At 53.3% G+C, this 18,239-nt stretch overlaps 9 protein-coding genes across 9 annotated transcripts; 2 read left to right on the top strand and 7 right to left on the bottom strand.

Moving 5' to 3' along the window:
* Nucleotides 1-875: 875 nt before the first annotated feature.
* Nucleotides 876-2,639, bottom strand: J4E90_000308 (uncharacterized protein; the record flags this gene model as incomplete). Its single annotated transcript, XM_051429904.1, has 4 exons — nt 876-1,515; nt 1,566-1,973; nt 2,025-2,297; nt 2,350-2,639. The coding sequence occupies 4 exons, from the start codon at nt 2,637-2,639 to the stop codon at nt 876-878; spliced, it is 1,611 nt and encodes a 536-aa protein (XP_051295391.1).
* A 714-nt stretch (nt 2,640-3,353) lies between these two features.
* J4E90_000307 (uncharacterized protein) lies at nt 3,354-5,178 on the top strand (the record flags this gene model as incomplete). Its single annotated transcript, XM_051429903.1, has 2 exons — nt 3,354-3,563; nt 3,625-5,178. The coding sequence occupies 2 exons, from the start codon at nt 3,354-3,356 to the stop codon at nt 5,176-5,178; spliced, it is 1,764 nt and encodes a 587-aa protein (XP_051295390.1).
* A 97-nt stretch (nt 5,179-5,275) lies between these two features.
* Nucleotides 5,276-6,303, bottom strand: J4E90_000306 (uncharacterized protein; the record flags this gene model as incomplete). Its single annotated transcript, XM_051429902.1, has 2 exons — nt 5,276-6,018; nt 6,075-6,303. The coding sequence occupies 2 exons, from the start codon at nt 6,301-6,303 to the stop codon at nt 5,276-5,278; spliced, it is 972 nt and encodes a 323-aa protein (XP_051295389.1).
* Nucleotides 6,304-6,594: 291 nt separating this feature from the next.
* J4E90_000305 (uncharacterized protein) lies at nt 6,595-7,256 on the top strand (the record flags this gene model as incomplete). Its single annotated transcript, XM_051429901.1, has 2 exons — nt 6,595-6,603; nt 6,657-7,256. The coding sequence occupies 2 exons, from the start codon at nt 6,595-6,597 to the stop codon at nt 7,254-7,256; spliced, it is 609 nt and encodes a 202-aa protein (XP_051295388.1).
* Nucleotides 7,257-7,996: 740 nt separating this feature from the next.
* J4E90_000304 (uncharacterized protein) lies at nt 7,997-8,902 on the bottom strand (the record flags this gene model as incomplete). Its single annotated transcript, XM_051429900.1, has 2 exons — nt 7,997-8,697; nt 8,755-8,902. The coding sequence occupies 2 exons, from the start codon at nt 8,900-8,902 to the stop codon at nt 7,997-7,999; spliced, it is 849 nt and encodes a 282-aa protein (XP_051295387.1).
* Nucleotides 8,903-9,206: 304 nt separating this feature from the next.
* Nucleotides 9,207-10,600, bottom strand: J4E90_000303 (uncharacterized protein; the record flags this gene model as incomplete). Its single annotated transcript, XM_051429899.1, has 2 exons — nt 9,207-10,038; nt 10,083-10,600. The coding sequence occupies 2 exons, from the start codon at nt 10,598-10,600 to the stop codon at nt 9,207-9,209; spliced, it is 1,350 nt and encodes a 449-aa protein (XP_051295386.1).
* Nucleotides 10,601-11,058: 458 nt separating this feature from the next.
* J4E90_000302 (uncharacterized protein) lies at nt 11,059-12,255 on the bottom strand (the record flags this gene model as incomplete). The annotated part of the gene is made up of 1 exon (XM_051429898.1): nt 11,059-12,255. One exon carries the CDS (start codon nt 12,253-12,255, stop codon nt 11,059-11,061), a length of 1,197 nt encoding a protein of 398 aa, XP_051295385.1.
* Nucleotides 12,256-13,030: 775 nt separating this feature from the next.
* Nucleotides 13,031-13,847, bottom strand: J4E90_000301 (uncharacterized protein; the record flags this gene model as incomplete). Its single annotated transcript, XM_051429897.1, has 4 exons — nt 13,031-13,434; nt 13,482-13,641; nt 13,707-13,737; nt 13,795-13,847. 4 exons carry the CDS (start codon nt 13,845-13,847, stop codon nt 13,031-13,033), a joined length of 648 nt encoding a protein of 215 aa, XP_051295384.1.
* A 698-nt stretch (nt 13,848-14,545) lies between these two features.
* On the bottom strand, nt 14,546-17,877 carry J4E90_000300 (uncharacterized protein; the record flags this gene model as incomplete). The annotated part of the gene is made up of 2 exons (XM_051429896.1): nt 14,546-16,006; nt 16,060-17,877. The coding sequence occupies 2 exons, from the start codon at nt 17,875-17,877 to the stop codon at nt 14,546-14,548; spliced, it is 3,279 nt and encodes a 1,092-aa protein (XP_051295383.1).
* Nucleotides 17,878-18,239: the final 362 nt, after the last annotated feature.

Below are 18,239 nucleotides of genomic sequence, written 5' to 3'. Positions count from 1 at the left end.
CGTATAGAAAGAAGGAGGTATAAACTGATCGATGATCAAGCTGCGTAATCCTATCTCGCTGCAGCGAGAGCAAGGTATGGTCTAAGTAGTAGATTTGTGAGTCCGTTTGTGAAGACTGTGTAGATCCGCAATTGGCATTAGTGGAGGCTTCCGCAAAGTTTGCCATGTATGCGCAAAAGGCATATATGAGCTGTCGAGATGTCGGCGAAGTCTGCATTCGCATGAACTCTTCTCGCAGTCTTTCGGCTGGTATGAGAGCTACTATCCTGTATATGCGCTCCTCGTAGACGTCGACCAACGTTTTGAAGACATCCCTTGTCAATTCCACAGCGGCGGTAACGACCGCGGTCGGTGCAGCATCCTGTGGGTCGAAGACGTCGGCATCGTTATGGGGTATCGCTCTCAATTCGTTGAGTACGTTAGCCCTGGGACCTGTGCGACCTCCTTGACCCCGTGGTGCATTGAAGGTGCAAGCTAGTTTTGCCGATAAACATCCTGCGCAAGGCTGCGCGCCATTGCACTTGGTTTTGCGGCGGCGACACGGGTCACATGCCTTTGCAACTTGTTTCCGGTAGACTGTTCTAGACACGGTGTTTTGCATCAAGCTCGAGTGTCTACGTGGGGTTCATGATGTTGATTAGAGATGTGAGGAGGCGTGGTGTGGAGTGGCCGCAGCCCGAGGTAGCCCGCGGGCTGGTCAGACGCGTCGCGTGATGCCGAGGCTGCTTACGTCAAGTCAACACACTAATCTCTAAGCAGATGCGCGTCACTGAAGAGGCAAGACATCGCCAACACGAACAACCATCTACGAACATAGCTCATCGACGTTTGAGACGCGTAGCACTATTACATTAGCACCGCAATTATGGCTATTCTCACTCCTTCCATTCCGAGCCCACAGCAGCCTTCTCATCCGCGACGCGCCCATGCCCGTACGGGTCGACCTGCGTGCTAGCAAACTTCCTTGCGCTGACCCTCTGCTCGAATAACATATCTAGCTCTCCATATGTCCGGCCCTTTGGTTCTGGGAGCCTGAAGTACACCCACACTACAACGCATCCGCAAGTACCTGCCCAGAAAAACGCCGTCTTCGCTCCCCAGGCCCAGTTGGCATCTCCAAGCTGGTAGTTTGTCAATACGTTGACCACAATATTCGAGATATTGTACAGCGCTCGCGCGAGTACGATCGTCTTGGCCTTCAATCTTGTGGATGACATCTCCGATACGATTGAGTATGTCACTGGACCGATCGTGAAGTCGTAAACGAAGACGAAGAGGATCAACACCGCGCCAATAGCCCAATTGGAAGCTTGGGTACCGGCAAAAGAGCATGATCCAACGATTATCAGGATGATGAAGAGTGTGCAGCCGCCGGAGAAATGGATCGTTCGTCGACCGAACTTCTGCATGAGGTACCACGAGCCAGCAGTACCGACGAGGCCAAGGGCGAGTGAGATCATCGACATGTTGAAAGATTGTACGGTGGGGAGACCCGCCTTCTGCATAAAGTATGCGCTACTTGATGTTAGCCCAAAGTTCCTACTGACTTCACGTCCAATACTGACAAGTAGCCCATGATGTTGGTCCCGCAGATTGTCTGAGCAATCCAGGTGAAGCATACGATCTCGGTTCGTCGGAGATCTGTTCCCTTGAACAGGTCCGTCCATCGGGTCCCTTCCGACATGTTCTTCTCCATTTCGTTGGTATGCTCAATCATGGCAATGGTCTCGTCGGCGTTGAAGTTCGGGTCCTTGTCTGGCGAGGTCAGACGAAGCAATGCAGCTTTGGCGCCTGCCTTGTCGCCTCTGCGAACATGCCACCAGGGACTTTCAGGTGCGAGAAAGACACCAACCATGATCGGTATAGGCCAGACCCATTGCACAGCAAACGGAATGCGATACGCCCATTCGTCTGAACGCTGGACGCAACCGCGATTTACACCTGCAGCTATGAATTGCCCCATCACCCAGCACCTGGAAGGTCATTAGCATTCGGTCTCGGGGAAAGTGAATGCAAATGCTTACATGTTGACGAACGTGGTCAGAATCGGCCTCAGACGTACAGGTGCAACTTCCGATGCATACTGCGTTGTGAGGGTCTGAAACATGCCCCACGGGATCCCGCAGAAGACTTCGCCGATGACCAGAGTCTGAACATTGGGCGCAAAGAACAGGATAAAGATGAAAGCAGTCATCGATATCAGGGCACCTATCATGGTCTTCCGATACCCATACCGCTCGCTAACGAAGCCGTTGATGACAAGACCGATGACCTCGCCAGCTCGTGCGCCATTGGATCTGACGGTATCAGCCACAACCGAACCTCGGGTAACGTTCCATTGATACTCACAGTGCGCTTTGCCAACTGGCTTGAACACTGTACTTGCCAGTAGCAGCGTTGAGAATTCCGTACTTGCGATTGAACTGAGGGCTGCCGTATAAACTCCCCAGCAATGCGAGATCGTAGCCTTCCATGATCAGGGCACTCGACAAAACGACTGACCAACCAACGGCTTTTGGGTAAAGTCTGATCGCCTGAACGAGGCTCATAGATTTCTCATCGTCAGCTGCATGTTGCGCCTCCTCATTGGGCGCTGCGAGCTGTGTCGCCGTAGGTTGCTCAAAGTCCTTGTCTGTCATTGTCGCAATGAGTCGCAGCTCGGGTGAAAGAGACTGGAATCGATGCCATATTATTGTGGAGGCGTGACAGGCTTATAACCATCTCCGAGCACAGATGATCATGGTCAGAACAGGGCTGCCTTTGATGCGGGTTAGCGAGGGCCCAGCACCTCGTACCTCCCCATGGTGCCCCAGCTTCGGTATGAAAATCACTCATACTACGCCCAAAATTAACCCAACAGCACCAGAGAACGCCAAATTTCTCGTAATTACGAGCTCTTTTGTTGCCGAATGATCAGAAGCGACGCGGATGGCCTATGGTGGTTCGGCGTACCAATAGATTTTCGCGGAGCCAAGGCGGAGGCGATGCGGAAGCAACACGGAAGGAACACGGACGCCACATTGCGGGGCTAACACGACTCGCACCAGGGTGCCAACCGTTTACAAGTAGTCACCAAAACGACGAATGAGAGTGACTATTAAAATGGACTGCATGACGATGATCATTGGGACGGAGTACAGACCAAAGTGTAGTTTACTCGAGCCCGTAACGACTTCTCTCCTTCACCTCCCACTCCGTACACCAAACGGTCATCATCTTGCTACTGCCTGGCTTCCACCAGTAACTTCCCATCAATCCATGGATCATACCCGCTTACGGATAGCCTGCATCCACCAAGTCTTACAGTCACTGATACCCCAAGCTCAGTACACATAATTTGTCCGTCAACTATCATGTCACCACACGTGGACCTCTCTTACCACAAACGCGTGTGGTGGAAGGAAGCAACATTTTATCAAATCTACCCGGCATCTTTCAAGGACAGTGATGGCGATGGTTGGGGAGATATCCCGGGTATCCTTGAGAAGACCAGCTACATCGCGTCCCTTGGTGTAGATGTGGTATGGCTTTCGCCCATGTTCGACTCACCGCAGATTGATATGGTGAGGAACACGATGTACGGGATATATAGAACGTCGCTGACCTCACACCTCACTATGACAGGGCTACGATGTTTCCGACTATGAAGGCGTTTATGCACCGTACGGCACTGTCAAGGATGTAGAGAAACTCATCAAAGCCTGCCACGATAACGATATGAAGATCATCCTCGACCTAGTTGTAAACCATACGAGTGATCAGCACCATTGGTTCCAGGAAAGCAGGAGTTCCAGAGATAATCCGAAAAGAGACTGGTACTTCTGGCAGCCAGCACGCTACAACGAACAAGGCAACCGCATGCCGCCCACCAACTATCGCTCATATTTCGCCGGTGGAACCTGGACTTGGGATGAGCACACAAAAGAGTACTACCTCCATCTCTATGACAAGTCCCAGCCAGACCTAAACTGGGAAAACGAAGACTGCCGGCAGGCGATATACGACTCAGCAATGCGCTTCTGGCTCGACAAAGGCATCGACGGCTTCCGCGTAGACACCGTAAACAAGTATTCCAAAGTCCTCCCTTTCGCAGACGCGCCCATCACCGACCCAACCAGCTCCATCCAACCCGCCGCACAAATGTGGTGCAACGGACCCCGGATCCACGAGTTCATCAAAGAAATGAATCATACCGTCCTCTCCCACTACCGCACCTACGACAACCAACCCCTCGTAACAGTCGGCGAACTCTCCTTATGTCCCGACCCCTCCTCTGTTCTCCCCTACATCAGCGCCGCACAAAAGGAACTAGACATGGTTTTCCAATTCGACATCACGCACCTCGGGCAAGGCCCACCAGGCTCTGACAACAAGTACGACTACGCTACTTGGACACTACCAGGAATGAAGCGCATAGTAGAGAAATGGCAATGTTTCATCGAGGGTACAGATGCATGGACAACCGTCTTCAACGAAAATCACGACAACGGCCGCAGTATCTCCCGCTTCGCCAACGACGCACCCGAATGGCGAGTCGCCAGCGGCAAACTACTCGCTTTGTGGCTAATCGGTCAATCGGGCAGTTTGTTCCTGTTCCAAGGCCAGGAAATCGGTATGATCAACGCGCCGTCATCCTGGGATATAAAAACAGAGTACAAAGACGTCGAGAGCCAGAATTACTGGGCCGAAGCTGTGCGTTTAGCGGAGAACGGGACGGATCCTACGCGTAAAGAAAGGATAAAGAGGGGTTTACAGCGCATGGCTAGGGATCATGCGCGGTTGCCTTTTCAATGGGATGACAGTACCAACAGTGGATTTTCGACGGGAAAGCCATGGATGAGGGTGCATGACGAGTATGGTAGTATCAATGCGGCGGTGCAGGAGAAGGATGAGGGGAGTGTGCTTTCGTTTTATAAGCAAGTACTCCGCTTGCGGAAAGAGCATAGAGATGTTTTCGTGTATGGCTCGTTTGAGCTGGTGGATCCGGAGGGCAAGGAGCTGTTTATCTATCGGAAGAGGTGTGAGGGGAAAATGGCGCTTGTTGTGTTGAACTTCACGACCGAGGAACGGGCGATCGTCTGTGATGTTGAGGGGTTGAAGCTGCTTGTGAGTTCGTATGGGAAGGCGATGGGACAAATGCTGCGGCCGCTGGAAGGAAGAATTTACATCGACTATTGAGAAAGTGGAGTCGAGTGCTCTTGCGAGAAAGTGTAGACTATTGTCGATGCGCTATCAAGGGTATACTACAATGCAAAACTCGCACCACACATTCCTCTTATTGTCCTACCCATCGTCCAACGATCGGAAGATACTTGTACAACTCATCATACTCTTTGCCTATCCAGCCCACCATCTTGCCGTCTCGTCCAACGACACCCAAACCACCCGCAAGCCATAGTGCTGTCAGAGCTGCGCTAATGCCGTTGATAGTGTACCATCTCCTCTTCCGGATCAGAGCTCTGTTCTCTTCCGTGTGCTTGACCTGGCTGGGTGCAAAGCCCAACCATTTTGCTGCGCCCCAGACGAAATGCCACACCCCGACTCCTACCAGTGCTGTGAAACCGGTGAAGGAAACAGCGGGGTGTAGTGCGAAGCCATGGGAGATGTATTGCAGGTTAATCAGCGAAGAGTCACCATGCGCATACAACGGAAGAATTCTCGTAGTCCAGATATGGAAGCTAGCAAAAGGCACCAAAGCATAACCCAAGGCACTCGTGCCACTCAATGCCGGCCATGGAATCGTGCGCTTATCAGTCCGTGTTTCAGCACCGTATCTTTTCAGCGCTTGTCGCCTTCTCCATAGTCGTAGTGCGATTCCAGATGTGACGTGTGCGACGAGGGGGAGGCCAACGAGGAGGGGTTCGGTGAGAGCAGATTGGTAGTATGGTCGTGTGAGCAGGAGGTAGCGGTTTGATTCGAGGACAGAGCGTGTGGCGAGCGGTATTATGGAGACGTTTGTTATGTGGAGGGCGGCGAAGGCTGTGAAGGTGTAGGAGGAGTACTTTTGTATGCGGAGGACTGTGGACTGGTGTCAGCATTCCAGCTACATGCAAGAGGGTTGTAGGAAGACGTACGCCACCAAGCGGGTCCATGATCACCTAACCTCAATCCCAAAGTGTTCATCCTCCTTATGCCTCTCATCTCCTCCGTCTCTTTCTCAGGCCGTTCCTCATCCGGAACCGGGAAATATTGATTTACTTTCAACTCTTCTGGTGTGTCAACGGGCGAAGGATCGACTTCGGTGAGGCCCATGACACCCATCTCTTCTTCTTCTACCGGTGGCAGACCCGGGCTCTTCTCCATATTGTGGTTCGTGTCGTGGTGTTGCGAGGCAAGGGAAATGCTACGTTGCTGAGACATGGAATGACGTTGATTCGGTGAAGATATAAGTGGGGCGCTGCGTGCTGAGCCGAGGCGCGTGCTGTTGAGCCGCAACACCAAATGTTCTATCACCACACGCGACTACGCGACTGAACGAGTGCAAGACCCCACTACCACACGATCCCACGAACTCGCTTACGGAGTCGCTATTACCGGTGATATATCACCTCGCTCACATCCCTACGCCGCGACACACCTCACATAGACGCGACCATGCCACCAGTACGTCTCCCCCAGCCATACCCTCACCCACGCATCACTAACACCCCTCTCAGCGAAACAACCCCCTCCCAGCGGCCGTCCGCCTCTTCAACTGCACAATCTGCGATAAAGGCTACCCGCGGCAACTCGACTACGAAAACCACCTCCGTTCCTACGACCATAACCACCGCCAACGTCTCGCCGACATGAAGAAGCTCACTGCCTCCAACGATACCGAGAGCAACAAGCCGAAACAGGGTCTCGAGATGCGGAGTATAGATGTGGAGAATGCGAATAAGAAGCCGGGGGTTGGGAGTCGGTTTACTAAGATTGGGGGTGGTGGGAATGCTGCGGCGGGTGGCAGGTTCAAGAAAGTTGGGGTTGCGGTAGGTGGGAAGGATGGTGTGGAGGAGAAGGCTGAGGTGGTGGTGGTGAAGACGGAGGATATGCCTGAGAAGAGTATAGAAGTACCGGTTGCAGCTGCGATGCCCATCGCAGAGGCCGAGGTCAAAAAGGAAGAGGACACAGTCATGGCGGATGAGGAAAAGGCAAACGAGATTACATGGGAGGAGTACGACTTCACAAAGCCGACTGGGTGCGATCACGCGAGTTGTCTTGGATGCAAGACAGACGGCATCTGGAGCGGTGGTTGGGTGGCTGTGGATGCTGTTTGAAAGACAGGCGTTTATCGTTCTTATGTTGACATTGACACTGTCACCGTACTCATACCCAGGATACAGCCATAGTCGGGACTTTTTTTACATTGTATAGCATCGGCGTTCAGGGAGCCATTACCCAGTCCACGCTCACGTCATTTCAGATATCTGTAAGTGTGTTCCAATCACCCCACAATACCTTCCCCCAAGGCTTTTGTCATTCCCTTGATTCTTGCGTCTCAATGGCGTTCATTAGTGCCTAATCGCTGTTCTAACTGACCACAAGGGCAGGCTTTATTTACAACTGCTGCTTGTTATCTATTCAAAATTCGGGCAGTGTCATGCATACGATTCACCGGGGGCGAGGAAGATATGATGTTGTCCGGAGTGAGGTAACGTTGGAGGTAATCGGAAATGTACAAGGACGCGCTCACGCGCTCTGTGCGTGCGTTCTTAGTGCTAAAACCCAATCGAAACCCGGAAGACGGCAGCTATCAAGAAGTCAATTCGCGGTCGATACGCATGCCAATCTGGAGATTCTTAAGTGTGTTTCAATTAGCCTATGGCCATCATATTTGTGGTAGTTCTCAGTCGCCTAGCATCTCAAGCTCATTCCTCGACTGCTATGCTGCAATCTCACATTGCGAAGCGCCATAGCTGTCCCGTACGTTCCTCCATTGAAGTCGTCCACTACCTAATCACCATATCTGAGCATGACCGCTCTAATCGCTGCTTCGACTGCCTCACGACCTGCAGTGCTAAGCACCTAGCACCCAGTAACCTAGATCTGTCCAATCCCTGCCATATCGATGGGCCTGGGGCAAAGGCACAAAAACAATGACATGCTCGTCGTTGTGCTTTGCAAAGTAGGTACAGGGATCTTGAGCCTTGATGCATCTGTCGTCTGCGGCTTTCCTGGGCTCGCCACCTCGGCTCCACATCTTGTTTTCGTCCCAGGAGCCAGTAAGGATCAACCTTCGAATGCACTTGTCTTTTTCCGTGTGCCTCTCCGCGTTGAAGGTCAAGCATGCGTATCTGTTCGTCCTGAGCGTGTTGAACGACCACAGCCGGTCGAAGCGGCGCTTCAATTCGATTTGGACTTTGACAGGAAGGTCATCCAGATCTGCCAATGTGTCGGGTCCCAAACCGGTGTGAACTTGCAAGTACATTGGTAGGTCGCGTGGCTGTCGTATCTCTTTGTTCTCGGGCTGGTTCAGAGCCTCAGCTTCTGGCTCTCCGGTATCGCTCATAAGGTCGATCACTTCTCGCTCTCTCTCCATCATGATTTGTGTTCTACCATTTCCATCATCCAGCGGAGCTACGACAGCTCTTGCTCGCTTGGAAGGATCTGGAGTCGCGGCAGAATTGATACGCTTTGTGACCCTAGCACTCTGTTCGTGTGCGGGGACGACTTGATGTGGAGCTGCGATAGCATGAGCGCGTGGTGTGTTTAGGGGAGCTACAGGTGGTAACCTTAAGTTAGTAACCTTCTAGGAAGTCGCGATGTGGGACGTACCTGAAGCTGCGTCCTGCTTATGAAGGAGAAGTAAGAGGACATCTCTCACTACATTGACCGGTTGATGCTCCAACACATGGCCACGGCTCGTATGGTCCAGCTTTTGCAAGGCCTTCAGTAGGCCCTTGGTTCCGGCGTCGACGTTCATGTTGCCTTTATTGTCTGAAGACGGTTGAGCGCTCTTCGCGGCGGATCGCAATGTATGAGAGGGAAGGTAGAAGGGAGGTTTGTCGACGATAACGGAAAGTGTTTGTTGACGCGACCTCGGCGTGAGACTCCGGAGGAAGGAGCGGTGGACCAGCTGTCACCCCACCAATACCATCGTCACATCTTGCCTGTCAATCGCTAACGACAAGAAGTTCGGATATTAGAGGAGTTTGCGACCATTACATGTGAGTGAGAGTGTGCAACGATGACTACTCTCTCATCATCAACACGGCCGTAGAACATACTCAGCTCAGTCCCAGTCCCGAAATATCGACCGAAAGTGGTAAACCCAACAATAGCTCGCTCATCACCTTTCCACTTCCAAGCGATATTGTCACACCGTCATCGACGTGGGCCGTATTAAGGAACAGACCCCCAGGGCCGTACCGATCACCCTGATCACCGTCCTTTTGCGTCGAAAGACGCGGCGTATCCTGGGAGCTATCATCCATACCCAGCAACTCCCAGTCCACCTTCGTGACAATTGGATGTCTGAACATCGCAAGCGGCCTGTAGCACCTTCCTTCCGCAAAGATCTTCAACTCTTCATCCTCTGGCACCCTCAGATACCCCTTCACAATCACTTTCATTTTCTCAATCTTACCCGGCTGCGCATGCACATCCTCTGCAAGCTCTGGAAGTCCTTCCGCTGTAGCACCCCACCCACCTACATACAACTCACCGCCTGGAAAACTAGTGATGTCGAGACCCTGTCTACCCGGAACTTCGCTTTGGACAAAGACTTGCTGACTTCCCTTCTCGTCGTCCTCTGGCTTCCATCCAGGTTCACGGACACGGAAGTGGTTTCCGGCTGACGCTGTGGAGTTCATTGGGAGTTGGAAAGATGCGTGAGGGAAGAGTGTTGAGAAGACGTGTGGGGACCAAGGGCCAACTGCTATGACCAGGCTTCTGCATGGTATGTTGAGCGAGTCACCATCTTGTTGCTCGATCTGGATACTTTTGAAATGTCTCGCTCCTGGTGCTGCCTGAACTGATGTTGCATTCGCGTTGAACACGAACTCAACGCCCAGTTTCTTGCATTTGTAGGAGAGAAACTGGCAGAACTGAGCGGGGTCACTTATCTGTTAGTCAAAATCATCTTTATAGAGAAGCGAACATACAGATGCGATGCATGAGGTGGCCCAGCCATGCGCTGCACTGACCAGTCGCTCTTGGTTTTGATCCAGTCAGGGAGCGCAGATAGAAGTTGTTCAACAGGAGGACTTGGGCCCCAACTGTCGGGTGGCTTAGGCATACCCTTGAAGTTGTCGGGTATGGTGCGATAGATCGTAGACTCGCTAAAGCCAAACTCCTTCATTCCCTTCGTGACAGCAAGTTCCTGAAACAATTTATAGGACAGAATGCCCAAATCAGCGACATCGCTCGAGAAGCCAAAGTCTCCAAGTCCGCCTGTCGCTTGACCAGAAGCAGCAGGACTGATGTGCGCAGCTCGTTCGACGACGATGATCTTTCCAGGTCGCCTGGATGTCGCGTTGGCAGCCTTTTGATGGGCAAGAGCCAGCTGATAGGCTGTCGCTAGGCCAATGACACCTGCTCCCAGGATGACAGTAGCATCGCCCTTCAATACATCTCTTTGAGGAGCTAGAGGTTGCTGAACGTTGGACCAGGTTGTGTTCATAGTTGAAGAGGCCAGGGTGCGGGGCCGCCACAGTGCAAGGAGGAGGAAGGAACTTCTGAGATGCATGATGATATGCATTGCTTCACCGAGTCGAGGTCAGGGTATCGCATTGAAGGTTCCGAAATCTTGCGATCGTCGATGCTAATTATAGTTCTTGTATTGCGGGGAAGTTTGCAATGGCGGTTGCCGTACGCTCTTAGGTCTGAGCTCAAGCGGCACGTTCACCGTCTGGTGTATGCTCAGTGCCCAGGTGGTCAGGAAAGCGTTTGTGTAATTCACAAGATTCGGGTCTTCGTTACCGTTGATGACATGTAGGTATCCCCGCTCTTCGTAATCCATGTCGTATACTATTATACAAAGTCCATCTCAACTTCGTCGACTCGGCTCCATGACCCTTCTCATCTTCATCACGGATGCACCCAGCGTGCACGAGATATCTAGCCCACGCTCATGCCCATCTACTTCCACTCCCAACACTCCTCAACCTTCCACTCAAAGTCCTGGAACTTGACAACCGCGCCCACACTCAAGATCTCAGGCCTGAAGGTGACACCACAAGGCAAGAAGCCATCACCCACCCTCACAGTCCTGTTCCACTTCTCAATCTCTGACTTTCCGCCATTCACACCAACCTTCTCCTTCCCAGTCTTTCCCTCGCCATTCTCCCACTCCCACCTCTCAACAGTAACCTTATCACCCCACATGAGAATACCCTGGCAGTACTGTCCCAACCTCACGACCACGCCCCTAACCCCCGCGTGATCAGCTTGGCACCGCATAACCACACATACCATACTGCCCTTCTCATTCGTAGATACGGCGTCGACATCCCTCCACATCTCCTCGTGAGTCTTGACCGCACCAAGCGCCGGGTGGTATCCATGTCCATGCTCCAGCGTCAATCCGGGAGCAATGGGATACATGTCACCCTCATCGACAGGGATGTTCTTGTGGCCAACGGGGAAGCGTGAGTCCAGCCAGTGAGTCCAAGTAGAGTGTGTGACATTGACCCAAGTTTCTTCCTTGAGCTTCTTGGCAGATTTCCCGTGCTGTGGGCCGGTGGGAGGAGGTGTGATGGGTACGCTGGTGGAAGTGCCGGTGAAGGCCCAGTCTAGGTGAGCGGAGTTGCCTACGTTGGTGCTCTCCTTGAGGGGCGCGGGACCAGCGCTGTTAGAATTGATGGCGTCCTTGAAGAACGACTTGTAGATACGAACATCGACGAAGGTGTGGTTAGGGCTTGTCAGTACCAAAGTAGATGTAGGCTCGAACTGGTGAGACGGTAGGTTCAGCGGGTTCTTCTGCGGGAGGTGGATGGAGTAAGGGATCTCGGTGTTTGGCGGCAGAGGGTAAGGGAGGAAGTAGATATACTCGCGCTTGCTAATGTTGGCGGCACTGGGGTCTTGGAGGACGGGCTTGGGACCGTGAGTTGTAGTGATGGTGAAGGAACCACCGCCATCGTCTGGCTGTGCGGGAGCTTGGAGAGAAGGTGAGACGCCCTTGTTGATTGCTGAGGATGCCATGGCGTCGGTTTCGGTGCCGGAGTCTGGGGGTGTGTAGATGATGGGGCTGATGTTGGTGCTTGATTGATCGCTGAGATCACACGGTTCTTCCTTTGCTTGTGCCGCGGCGGGGTGATTCTTGGCCTTGATCACCATTTTGGATTTGAGTCTGATTTCTTTTCGAGGGGGAAAGGTCAGAGAGACTAACAGTTACCGTGATGCTGAGATAGGCGTGAAAGCGAAAAGGACGTTGAGATCTGGACAATGATTCAGCATTTCAGGGCTTTGCATCAATATCTCTCAGATTTCAACGATCTGAGGAGGATACAACGGCTTTCCACGGTGTACGTGGATGCCAATACAACACTAAGATGTATACGATGTGGGAGTTGAGCGCGCAGAAATTACCTTTGCGGGAGCGCGCCTCCTACAAGCTTACTGGGAACTGCTGGGGGGACTTATCAAGTGAGTACTTGAAGACTTCGTAGCTTGTGCCTTGCACGTTTTGCGCGGTGTTGTGGTGTTGTGACAGATACGGCGTGAGGTGGGGGAGCTCATAGCAACAAGAGCCGCGCTAGCGACGTCCGTTTGCACAAGGTGATCATCAATACTAGAATTCGAGGTGAATGGGAATTTCATACTGCTCGGTCAAATGACACATCACGACTGATCCTATCGTACCCTGCGGCAAAGAGTGGATATTGCTGGAAGAGACTGTATAAGAAATGACGAAGAGATGAATGGGAGGCACGGCTTGCATTTGCAAAACTAGGTATCATTCACATGCTGTCATTTATTTGACAGACCTAACCATGACGCCGCCCATGCTGGGAAAGCCCACGCTGGGAATACCCATTGCCGAATCGTAATCCTGACTTTTGTATTGTCGTAAGCCATAGCAAAGAACCAAGCAGCTACTTCAGTGAATAGCTTATTTCTTCTTGGAGTCGGCCTCCTCGGCCTTAGCCTTCGCGCGCTTCTCACGGACACCGACAAGGCGGGCCTCGGAGCGGGCATCACGGAGCTTGCGGTAGGCGTTCTCAGTGGCCTCGTAGTTGCCGATGGGGCCCTCCTCGAATTGGACGACGTTCTTGATGGGCAGAGCAACGGCGGTGGACTGGACGAGGTTGTCGGCGCTCTTGGCGGCCTTGACGTCCTCGGCGGAAGCGTCACCAGACTTGGTCTTGCCGTTGCGGCGGGGGAAGAGGATAAGGCGCTTGCGGTACTCCTGGAGGCGCTCGACGTTGGCCTTGAGGCCCTCCTCGGAGAGGTTCTGGCGGCGGGGGTCGACAGAGATACCGATGGTGCGGGCGAACTTGCGGGGGATACCGGCGGCTGCCACATGTTAGGAGCGCTTTGCGCAATTGGGTAGAGCAACATACCCTTCAGCTCAACAAGAGAGAAACCACGGCCGGGGCGGACACGGCGGTTGTACTTGATGGTAGGGCATCGGACGACGGGCCTGAGCTTGTCGACGGGCCTGGGGGCTACCTTCGCAGCCTTGGCAACGCGAGCATTGCGTCTGGACTTCTTCTTGCCAGGCTATCGTACTGTCAGAAATCTGAACACAGGCGCCACTACTCTCAGCGACGTGAGAGGGGAATTACCTGGTCGAAGTGGCAGCGGACGTAGCGTTGCCTGGAGAATATTAGCCCAATGTTATCAACGTGCCCAGTGTCCCAATCGCGAACTCACCAGTCCTTGTGGAAATGGTTCTTCTGAATCTGCTGGTTGTGCTTGATCGCCATTGTGTCGGATTGTCTGCCCTAATCAGCCTTCGTCCTTCGCTCGTGGAGTTGTGTGGAAGTGCGCAGTGTCGACGGCGAGTTCGTTTTGATTGCGCTCGTTCGATTGCGCACTCCGAAGATTGTAGACGTACCTCGATGGCTGACCTGTGGGTTAGTTATCGTACGGCTGTCGAGGAAGAAATCTCGAAGTTCGCTCGCCAATTTCGACAGCCTTCCTAGCGCTAGTGGGCCAACCGAGTTTTCGGCGACACGTTTTGCCGACGCCGACACTAGCGTGATGGGTCGGCTTGCGCTGCAACACCAACTACGACCCGCTTCTGGAACAAAGCTTTCTGTCGCGAAAGTTACCGTGGTGTCCTCGTCAATTTAGTCTGGTTTCCTTGAGAATTCTCCTCATTCGTGTCGCTGTACTGGGTACTTCAATCGCTCAACGATGATATGAAACTTGATCACACCTTAATACTGTTGACTGGGAACCGCTCTTTTCTTAAAGTATCGCTACATCCATTCGAAATAAACTGAACACAATAATCTAAACACCCCTATAGTACTCTCCTGTAGTGAGCACATAATGTACACGAAGACATTACAAAACGCTAAAATGTATCCAGAGAAGTGAAACCGCACAAGTGCACTCTAGACCCAACCCGGTACAACAAGAACCTTCAAACCACCACCCTAATTAGAAGAATCAAGGATCAAAATCCACCATCATCCGCATCGAAGAACTCGGTGTTGGAGCTCTGTGCACTCGTCCAACTCTCCCTGGGAATCTTGTCTCTGAGCCAGGTAAGAACAGCGTCAGTGCCCTTCTGCAGCACCTGTCGATTAGGTACCCTGAACTTGTTTCCTTCCACTTCAAAGCCTGTCAGGGTGCCTTGCAGCAATCCAATTCGTGGTTCCAGACGCTCAATGTCGTTGTTGCCCAGGTTTACAATCCTAAGGTTGTGCAAGCTTTCAGGCGAGACCTCGGAGATCCTGTTGTCGGATGCGAGGAGGGTGGTAAGCGCGGGGAAGGCTACATGGAGCGTTGGAAGGGCACCGGCGAGACGGTTGATCGATACGTCCAGCGTCACGAGGAGAGGCGCCGTGAGGTATGTTGTCAGATGCGTGAGAGAGTTGATCTTGTTACTGGCGAGACGGAGATCGCGTAGCTGAGGAAGTTCGATGGGCGCTGACAGAGGTACTTCAATGCTGTTCCTAGACAGATCGAGTAATGTCAAGTGTTCGAATTGCGCCGCTATAGACGGTATGATCTCGAACTTGTTGCGCTGCAGATGCAATTGACGCAGTCCGTTGACCATGACCTCCATGGTGACTTCATCCAACTCTAGTTCAGACATGCTCTTGTCCGCGAGGTCTAGTGTGCCCGAGGGTGTAAGTTGCCACTTCGGCTGAGCCTCTTCTGTGACACCATTCTCGAATTCGTCATCCACGTCGGCTGAGACCTCCGCTGGTAGTCGCGATGCCAGATCGCGCTTGATATCATCGGTGCCCATGGTAAGAAATTTACGATCGCGCAACGGGTTAGCTGCTACTGTAAGATGTTCTAGATGTTCCATCAAGGCAATCTTCTCATCAAGCTGAGTGATATCGTTGCCCGTGAAGTCTGCAGTACGTAGTTGTTGAAGCATCACGAAACCCTCTGGTAAGGTTGAGAGTTTATTCTCGCCGACTAGCAGCGTCGTCATACTGATCCAGGTCGATACTTCAGGGAACGACGTAAGTCTGTTTGCGGAGACATTGAGTGTCTTGAGAGCAGGCAATTCAACCACGTCGCCATCGCACAAAGACGTGAGAGAGTTTTGTGCGACGTTGAGTTCCTGTAGATGAGGTACTGAGCTCAGGCTGAGAAGCGTACCCTCCAGACGGTTCTTCGACGCTTGAAGCTCGACAAGGGTTGCAGAAAAGACTTCGCTAGGAAGGGATCGGAGTTGGTTGTCCGACACATTAAGTGTCCGCAACTGCGTCAAACGCTGCATGTCTGCCGGTATGCTTGTCAACTTGTTCGATTGCAGCTCGAGGACCTCTAATGCTGTGAGATCGCATATCGCTGATGAGAGGTCTCCGTTGAGATCATTTTCTGCCAGCTTCAACTCCCTCAAGGTGGGAATCTGAGCGATGACGTCCAACATCTCCATAGGCAACTTGTTCCGCGACTAGGCAATGTTAGCTACAGGATCTGGTAGATTTTACTGATAGTGCGACTTACAAGGTTCAACTTCGAGAGCTGCGTAAGTCGTCTCAGGCCTACGGGCAACTCTCGCAACATGTTGCCGTGGAAGTCGATGCTCTGCACACCTCCAAATTGAGGTCCAGCCTCATCCGAATCAATCATGTCTTCAACTGATACATCAGGGAACATGCTGTCGGAAAGAATCTCAAGCTCGTTGTCTGCAGCCAGGATAGTGGACAGGTCTACTACCTCGCCCCAGGCCACCTTGGTATCGTTGGGGTCGTAAATGTACATGGAAAGTACGTCGTCAGGAATCTCCTTCAGTCCCATCGCAGCGATGTTGAGGCGGCCATCTGATCGGGCGGTATCGATCCGTCTGCGCAGCACAGACTTGCCACCCTTGGGGCGCTGGTTGAAGGGATCGTCATCGAGACCAAAGTCAAAGGTCGCAATCTCGGCAGGATCGGGCACGATGACATCGGTAGGTGGAGTGCTGTTTCTCACCGGCTCAGCCTTTGCCTGCTTTGCAGCTGCCCTGGCCTTTGCGATCTGTTCTCTTAGGGCATTGGACGAGCTGGCGGGTTTCGGCGGTGCCTCAGCTGGGGCTTCTTCGACGTCTGCCTTCTTCGCAGCTCTTGCTTTCGCGATCTGGTCGCGCAGGGCAGTGGAAGAGCTTGGAACCTTTCGGACGGTATCAGGTGTCTTCTTGACCGGAGTATCTCGGGCTGGTGAGGATGTAGCAGTGCCGGGCGGTGATATTGCTTGACCGAAGACGTTGTTGAGGGACGGCCGAGATCGGGGTGTTCGCATGCCCGTGAGACTCTTGCTATTCGTCAGCGGACGCGGTTTAGGTGTGTTCTGGAGGTTCTGAGCCGGAGCCAATGGCTGCTTCTTCACAGTCGACATAGGCTGTAGCATCGAAGTACGCCTACTTGGCGTTGCGGCGGGTGTGCTAACATTTGCACTAACACTTCTCTTTCCAGGTGCGGTCATAGACAGCCTGTTGGAGGGAGCACCAAACCGCTTGGGTGTAGCCGGTATAGGGTGCGGGGCACCATCACTTGTGGACGGTCTGCTGCCGTTGCTGTTCGACATGGCGGATCCGGGTCGCACCGGAGGGGCCATGCTGTTGTCGGCATTGAAGAAGCTCGATCTACGTCTTCCCTTGCCGGGCGCTGGCGAGGATGGCAGGTTGGACAGAGTCTCTGCCGTCCGTTCTGAGAGCGATGGGCGGCCCTTCCTCTTCTCCGGCTTCACGGGACTGATTGGACTGGACAGATCGTCGATAGCTGAATCTGCATGGTCCGGTTCGGGCTCGTTGTCTCGGAACCCGGCTCTCGAACTTGCCCGCGAGGATGCCCTCGAGGCTGACCTAAAGCCCTCTAGGCTTCCCAGTGTATCATCTTCCTTAGCGGGAGCGATCGAGGATGAGCGCGATGCATTCGTCTGACGTGACGGTGGACGGGCAAATGGCCGCTTGAAGACGGGCGCATCGCTGGTACTCGAGGCGGCGGTCGAGGTCCGCCGTTGGCCGAAGTTGGGAATGCCGCTCGCCCTGCGGTTCGACGAGGGCGCGATGGATGACCGTTTGGAGGCTGTATTGTCAGGTACAGGGCTCGAGGCCGTCAGGGGGTTGCTGGAGTAAGCAAGGGATGCTCTCGACGTCTTCTTCTGCAGCGTCGACGTGGTCGGGCGCGATATGGACGACAGCGACGGCTTCTTGCGCAATTGTTCCGTCGAGGCGGGCGCGCGCAGCTGGGAATGGCTGTTGGACGGCCTGAGCACAGGGAGTCGCGAAGCCGGTGCCGGCCGTGGGATCCCAGACGGGCGCGGAATGGACGAGGACTGGTCCATGGTGATGCTGTCAGACAGCGCGCTATACGATGCAACGCCTAAGGGTTGGGAAGTCGTTCATGCAAGACGGCACAGGCGAAACACACGTCCAACCAGATTAAGGGTCCTCCACTTGTCGCCAGGTTGCTTTTCGAGAACCAATTCTCCGCGCCGGGTGCAGAGGGGCGTCTGAGCGAGCGGGAGGCGACCGTTGCCCCGTGAAACCAAAGGGAGAGCCATGTTTCTGTTGCGCTGACAGGTCGGGCCTAGCGCCGGTTGGTATTGAGCAGGGCCGCCGGCGGGTCCTTCCTCAACCTCGCTCCACGCGCCTTCCGCACCGACGACATCGTCACCCACACACCCAACACACCCGTTACGAGCGC

This window comes from Alternaria incomplexa, assembly GCF_024043165.1.
Source record: "Alternaria incomplexa strain BMP 0042 chromosome Unknown scaffold_1, whole genome shotgun sequence".
NCBI lineage: Eukaryota > Fungi > Ascomycota > Dothideomycetes > Pleosporales > Pleosporaceae > Alternaria > Alternaria incomplexa.
The sequence above is the reverse complement of the archived record's forward strand: the minus strand, read 5'-3'. Positions and strand labels throughout refer to the sequence as shown.